The sequence below is a fragment of the Engraulis encrasicolus genome, chromosome 16, assembly GCF_034702125.1.
Source record: "Engraulis encrasicolus isolate BLACKSEA-1 chromosome 16, IST_EnEncr_1.0, whole genome shotgun sequence".
Lineage (NCBI taxonomy): Eukaryota > Metazoa > Chordata > Actinopteri > Clupeiformes > Engraulidae > Engraulis > Engraulis encrasicolus.
The window spans coordinates 47541297-47548796 of NC_085872.1; the positions used below are offsets into that span (position 1 = coordinate 47541297).

At 47.4% G+C, this 7500-nt stretch overlaps 1 protein-coding gene across 1 annotated transcript in view; it reads right to left on the reverse strand.

The window, feature by feature from the left end:
• Positions 1-2542, reverse strand: part of epha4b (eph receptor A4b) — a 345029-nt gene extending 342487 nt beyond the window's left edge. Inside the window, exon 1 of the mRNA XM_063219765.1 lies at positions 2418-2542. Coding sequence (XP_063075835.1) covers positions 2418-2514 — 97 coding nt within the window. The 5' untranslated portion in view covers positions 2515-2542. The remainder of the gene's footprint in view (positions 1-2417) is intronic.
• Positions 2543-7500: the final 4958 nt, after the last annotated feature.

A 7500-nucleotide genomic window follows, 5' to 3' on the forward strand; every position in this document is an offset into this window, starting at 1 on the left:
CAGTGAAAAAATACAGAGTTAATTCAAGACGAAGAGAGTACTCTGGGACCAAATACACTCAGTAGCCCCTTACCAGACAACGTCCCGCCACTGGGATGTTGTAATGCTCACTGACAAAACGTAACTGCCATAGTACTACATCACTATGACAGAGCACAGGGCCTTTAGTAATACATTACGTTTTGGTCATTGACATTCTGGTCAGCTAATTTATAACAGGGGTAGTGTCTTATGGGGTTAAAACTCTCTAAACTCTCTCAACTCTCTAGGTGTTGAATAAACACTGCATTGTTTTACTGTGAAGCCTTCTTTGCTGCATCCCTTGGCCAGACAACATTTCAGGTCCTGATGGAAAATAGTCACTGAAAACGTAAACGTAACTACCATAGTAGGTCTACTACACCACTAGGACATTACACAGGGCCTTCAGTAACACATTACGGCTTGGTCATTGCCATTCTGGTACCAGAGCCTATTTAAATTATTTTACTGTGAAGCCAGCCCTACACCCCTTAGCCAGGCGCCAGGCACAGTCCGTACAGTACTACACCACTATGACAGTGTACAGGGCCTTAAGTAAAACATCACATCTTGGTCATTGCTATTCTGGTAACAGGGGTAGGCTACTGTCTTAGGGGTTAAAATCAACTCTCTAGGTGTTGAATAAACATTGCATTGCTTTACGGTGTAGCCCTCCATCCCTCGGCCAGACAACACTCCGTGCCCCGATGGAGAGCATTCGGCATCTGCCACCCCCCAGGTCTCCCCTCTCCCTCCTCCCTCACACAGCAACCATTTATCTAAATCAACACTGGGTTTCCTGCGGTTAAATAAGGTTTCATCATCCACTGAAATCACATGATGAATTTTTTAATAGTTTTGTTGTTCACGCTTGCGTTGCTTATGTGTTGCTGCTGTGTTGCTGCTGCTGCTGTGTGTGTCTGTGTGTGTGTGTTGGTTGGGGGGGGGATCTCTCTGTGTGTGTGTGTGTGTGTGTGTGTGTGTGTGTGTGTGTGTGTGTGTGTGTGTGTGTGTGTGTGTGTGTGTGTGTGTGTGTGTGTGAATTAGTAATGATGTGAATAGGTTTGTGAATTGTATTTGAATTGTATGATGAGTTTCAATAAATATAAATATAAATATATGGAGTGCTATGTGCTCTTCTTTCTGTCTGTAATATATGTTAGCTTCAAGAAAAATGTCTATAGCCTAAGAAAATCTATTACTTTTCCTCAAAGTTTGGAAACAGAGTGATTGCTTGTACACTATAGACGCGAATATAACTTGGACATAGAGAAGTTGCCGTGCGTTACGCGTTCAGGACCCCGCGTAAAACGACCGTTTAATCGGAATGTCCCTTTCAGGAATCCAAACGAAATGTACAATCCAGCCTAAGTGGGTTAATGGAATCCACTCGGGATATGTAGCCGCCTCCTCATACAATCTCTATGTAAATATAGAAGGGGACCCTTTAGTTTGGTTCGAAGTGATATTCCCAGGGAAAGCGCGAAAACCTTCAGGTGCCGCAGCCCGATGTCCTGGTCGAGCCATGGGTCAAACAAGCCAGCCGCGGCAGACTGGATGAGGGTCTTGCGCTACAGTAGGCTAGAGCTGGAACTCTTCGCTGGAGGATGAAGCTACGCGCCACGAACGGAGAGACGGAGACGTTCATGGAACATGTAGCCTGCGTTCCATTTCTTTTTTTTAATCACTTAGCCTAAAGGCTACTCTTCTTTTTTTCACCATGACAGGACGAAAAGTTAGCCTATTTTTATGTCAGTAGTAGACTATAATTGCCAAAAAATACAAAAGCGCGCAAATGGGGATGCCAAATCATCCCGAAGTCGCACCAACCAACCAACGCGGTGTTATCACAGTAGCCATCTCCCAGAATGTCCTGTTGTTTAACTCCCCAAAATTACACAGCTCTCGCGCTCAATGTAGGTTAAGTGTACATGACTCGCGAGTCGCTGGAGAAGCTGTGTCTGTTTACGAAAACAATAATACCAACAAAAAACAGTTTCAGGGTCTCAGGATGTGTGTGTGACCCCCTACAGCAGTAAGACCAAAGTTGTTGGTAGAAGCGCTTTGGCGTTGCGAGCCTCCGAAGAAGAGGCGAAATAAAATAGTCCATCTCCAATTTGTCGCCCACCTCATAGTGAATTTAAATTTAATGCGTGTGCCCTAGAAATAAAAACAGAACGTTGAACAATCTCCTTTGCTCCGATGCAATGTCCCCTTTCTAATCCATCATTTATGGAGTAGACTAGGCTACCACAGCATCCGACAGAGCAGAGGAGCTGCACTCAGCTGAACTAAACACGAGTGGACTGGATAGATCCCTTCCCACCACTGTAAACCACAGCGAATAATTCGAGGACAATTCTCACTGACAAATTAAGTGAACCAGCCCAACATACCTTCGTTTTCAGGGTAATTCCTTAAGGCCAGCGAAGGTGTGAGCAAACGTAGAAGAAGACAGAAAAGAAGGGAAGGGTAAATCCAATTGAGTGCCATTTTCAGGCTGCTCTGTGCGCCCGCTGCATCCCTCTGTACTAAACTTACTGAACCTCCCGCTGAAGCGAAGTGAGTAGAGCAGCGAGAGAAGAGGAGAGGAGAGGGGAGGGTCCTAAGCGAAGCCGTTTGCTGTCAATCACAGCTCGCTGCCAAGGAAACAACGAACGAAAGTAGACCCCTCAACGCGGAGACGCACTTGGCGACGTTAAAGGCACACAAGATTAAGATCTCAAAACCACCCACTAAGCGTGAGTTTTTGTCTGTGTAATGGCAACTAATTGCATTGTAGGGGCTATTTTATTAGGTGCTATAATGTCAATATTCGTGTGAAAATAGAAACGTGAAGATGAACCGACCTCGAGACTTCAGCGTAACAGCATTACTGTTTGGTTTGATATCATGCAGAGCCAATGATAAGGACTTTGTGTTTCACGGAAACATGACTTTATCTGATTTCAGCAAGGGATAAGAGACTGCTTGGGGAAATTAACTGGAGCATGTGTGCGATGCGGAACCTGATGGCAAACTGTGGGGATGTGTGCAAGCTGTAGCCTACTGTAGCCTAAATTTAGCCTATATGAATCTGTCTATTGTTGGGTCCCAAATGGTGCACTTTGACACTTCACTGTTCATGTTTCAGTGTGCATAGCATATTAATTACTCCCTGAAACATAGTGCCCGAAAAACACAAGTGCAACATCTGAGACACATGATCTACAGTATATCTCTATTTTGGATATTTATGGACTACTTGTTCAAGATATGATGACCCATCTCCAAAGACAAAATAAACTATTTTCAGCAAAGCTTGCTACCTGTCCATTACCACTGCCTCAGCAGCTGGGGCCAGTGTCTGTGATTTGCTGAAACTCCAATTAAAGATGACGATTTATGTAGCATGCAGTCACTAGACTACACAGATGACCCAATTTCCCTCTATTGAGTAAGAAGACTGCCAGCCAGAGAAGCCTCTTCCCCTCTGCGTTTTTCTCTCTTCGTGTCTCTCTATTGCTGCCTCCCGCGCTCTCTGTCTGTGTCTCACGCTTTATACATCTATTCCTCTGCCTCTCTTGTGCTTTCTCTCTATCCCTCTGCCTCTTTCTGCCTGTCTGCCTGTCTAACTGTCTGTCTGTCTGTCTGTCTGTCTCTCTCTCATGCGTGTGCGCTCTCTGTCTCAAATGTTCTATCTCTATACCTCTGTCTCTCTCGTGCTTTCTCTCTATCCCTCTGCCTCTGCCTCTTTCTGCCTGCCTCTCTGTCTGCCTGACTGTGGGTCTCTCTCTCTCTCTCTCTCTCTCTCTGTCTCTGTCTCTCTCTCTCTCTCATGCTTTCTATATATTAGTCTCTCTCGTGTTTTCACTCTCTCCCTCTGCCTCTTTCTGCCTGTCTATCTGTCTGACTCTCTCTCTCTCTGTGTCTGTCTCTCTCTCTCTCTCTCTCTCTCTCTCTCTCTGTCTCTCTCTGTCCGTTTATCTCTCTCTCTCTCTCTCTCTCTCTCTCTCTCTCTCTCTCTCTCTCTCTCTCTCTCTCTCTCTCTCAGACATTGGAGCGCATTCCTCCCATGACAAAAAGCTCTGCTCTGCTCTGCTCTGCTCTGTCATGCATTCCGCTGTCGACGGCATGACGTGGCTCCTAAATCCTGCCTGTTACGACCTCCGTTCCTCTCCTCCATCCCTCTTCTCCTCTCTCTTCTCCCCTCTCCTGTCTGTTCCCACCTCCCCTCCTCTCCTCTCCTCTCCTGTCTGTTCCCACCTCCCCTCCTCATCCCTCCCCTCCTCTCCTCTCCCCTCCTCTCCTTTCCAATCTCCCCTCCTCTCTCCTCTCCTCTCCCCTCCTCTCATCTCCTCTCCTCTCCCCTCCCCTCCTCTCCTCTCCTCTTCTCCTCTCCTCTCCTCTCCTCTCCTCTCCTCTCTCCTCCCCTCCTCTCCTTTCCAATCTCCCCTCCTCTCTCCTCTCCAACCCTCCTCTCCCCTCCCCTCCTCTCCTCTCCTCTCCCCTCCCCTCCTCTCCTTTCCAATCTCCCCTCCTCTCTCCTATCCGACCTCCTCTCCCCCATCCCTCTCCTCCTCTCCGACCCCCTCCTCATCCTTACACTCCTCTCTGACCCCCATCCCTCCTCTCTCTTCTCCGACCCCCTTTCCCATCCATCCCCAGCTCTCTGACCCCTACCCCCTCCCTCCCAACCCTTCCGTCGACCCCCTCCATCCAAGGGCACAGTCATCAGTCTGCAGACTAGGGGCAGCGAGAGACGGGGGGAGGAGGTGAGGAGCGGTGGGAGAGAGAGAGTGAGAGGAGGAGGCGGAAAAGGTGAGGAGCAGTGGGAGAGAGAGAAAGAGAGGATGTGGAGGAGGAGGTGAGGGGTGTTGGGAGAAGAGAGAGGAGGAAAATAAGGAGGTGGGAGAGAGAGGACAAGAAGAGGGGAGGTGGGAAAGAGAGAGGATGAGGAGGAGGTGGGAGAGTGAGAGGAGGAGGTGAGGAGGAGGAGGAGGAGGAGGTGAGGAGCAGTGGGAGAGAGAGAAAGAGAGGATGTGGAGGAGGAGGTGAGGGGTGTTGGGAGAAGAGAGAGGAGGAAGAGGAGGAGGTGGGAGAGAGAGGACAAGGAGAGGGGAGGTGGGAGACAAAGAGAGAAGGAGGAGGAGGAGGTGGGAGAGAGAGAGAGAGGATGAGGAGGTGAGGGGAGGAGGGAGACAGAGAGAGGGGGGAGGTGAGGGGAGGTGGTAGAGAGAGAAAGGGGTAGTAATAGGAGGAGGAGGAGGTGAGAGGCAGCGAGAAGGAGGAGGGGAGGTGGGAGAGAGAGAGAGTGGAGGAGCGATGGGAGGAGGGAGTAAGGCGTTCTATCTTGGTGACAGAAAGCCCACACAAGCCCTCCATAAAAATGCACAATCAGCTCGCACTGTTACAAATTCCAAGGTACTGCATCAGTCAGTAGCAATGAAGAAAAGAAGAGAAAAAAGACAGAAAAGGGAGAAGAAAGAGGGGGTGGGGGGAGTATTGCAAGGCTTGCATCACTCGAACCTTAATGCATCAGACTTTCCTCGCCAGCCTCCTCATTGTGGTCGTACTAATGTATAGGAGCGTTTTTTTTATTTTATTTCAAGCCAGCTTTACTGTCAGTTTCTTTGTATGCACAGGTCATACAAGGATATTGAAATTGCATTTTTCGCTATCCCATGCAAAAACATAGACATTCACATCCACAGGACAGAGATTTAAAAAAGACATAGACCTACATTTGAAGAGTTCAGATGCAAACCCCCCGAAGTGCCATTTCAGAAAATAATCTTAATTCATTTTTATCTAATGCAAAACTATCAAAATTGCATATTTGTTATTTTATGTATGTAATATAACTATTTATATGTATTATCAGGTACATGAATGCAAACCAAACCAACAACGGGGTTCTCTAAAAATATAGAAGTGCAGGTCTTCAGAAATGGAGTTAGGGGGTTTTGCATCTGAACTCTTCATTAAAAGTGCAAGCATAGGCAGTTTTTACATTGACCAAGGTCAGCAGCTGCCCAGGGCCTCGTCCAATCAAGGTCCTCGTCATCGCATTACGGTATTCCTGCTTTCCATCATCGATTATGTAAGGGTTAACGTTCGGCGAGAAGGTCGCTACCGTGGAATAGCAGCACGACAGAGAGAATCTTTAGACCCCGACGCGGAGCGGAGGGGTATTGTTCTCTCTGAAGTGCTGCTATTCCACAAAGCGACCGACTCGCCGAAAGTTAACCCGCTTATTATATGGATATACTTAAATGATTCACACATGCGGGGTCATTTCTTTAGACCTATTTAATGTTAAGATTGTTGCTGCGCAAAACAAAACAGTGCCGTTGTGGAACACCGCTAGGCAACAGCTAGGTAGGCTAGCCAGGACAACAGGTGTTGTCTATCACAGCAGCTGATTAGAGTGACAAAAGACCGGACCCCCTGCGGAGTGATATGAAACATTCGCTTTAGCCACTGACTTGTATACAAGCCAGTGGCTTTAGCAGTGAACGTCTTGTTGCCATTGACAGCGGTAGCCAGGACAACGGGTGCTGTCTATCACAGCAGCTGATTAGAGTCTTGATGAAAAGTCGCTTTAGCAGTGAAAAGTCTTGTTGCCATTGACAGCGGTCTGTTATAGACCAACCCGTCCGTTATCGAAAAATAACAGACGTCCGAACGTTGGGGAGCCCCGTTGAAATGAATGGAGCATTCGACAGATGACGTCACAACCATATAATAATATGTAATAATTTGAGAGGGGCCTCAAAATTGTTCTTTGCCCTGGGCCTCATATTTCCTAAAACCGCCACTGAGTGCAAGACAGAACCAATAGTAAAAGTTAAGGCTCTAAATTGCAGTATTAATGCATTACCACTTGATGATTACCATTCTCGTAACAGCAACTATCTAACACTGTGCGGTCCGGTTCTCGATTCTGATTGGCTGATAGCCGTGGTCAATCGAGTGTAAACCTACACCTTCCACCTGAAGATTCTATGCGCGTCTAAATTAGACCCAGCGCATCTACGTCGGTAATGAGAATATGTTGCAGTTGGGGTAGGGAGTCTGCAAGAAGAGCACATCTTTGCACCATCTGTGGTTTGGGGTATCAGTGTGATTGCAAAGACATTTAATTCCTGCAGTGTTTATCGACCCTTGCTGAGTTTTTGTAGCGAAGTGTGTGTCTGGTAGCGCGACGAACGCACGCACGCCTAGTGACGTTGCCGGGGTAACCACAATCACTTCCTCAACTTGTCGTGGATCAAATTAATTGTTATTAAAGCGTTTTTAAAGAAATTTGGTCAGCGATTAAGTGTAACAGTGTTAGATAAGCAATAAGCCACTTGAGTCCGTGGGTTATGCTCTATTCATAACGGCCAAGGGGATGTTTACGAGACTCCGCTTCGCGGCGTGCCCCACTCCCCTTGGCCATTATCAATCGAGCGTAACTCACGGCGTCTCGTGGCTTATTGCTTAATTTTAACAGGC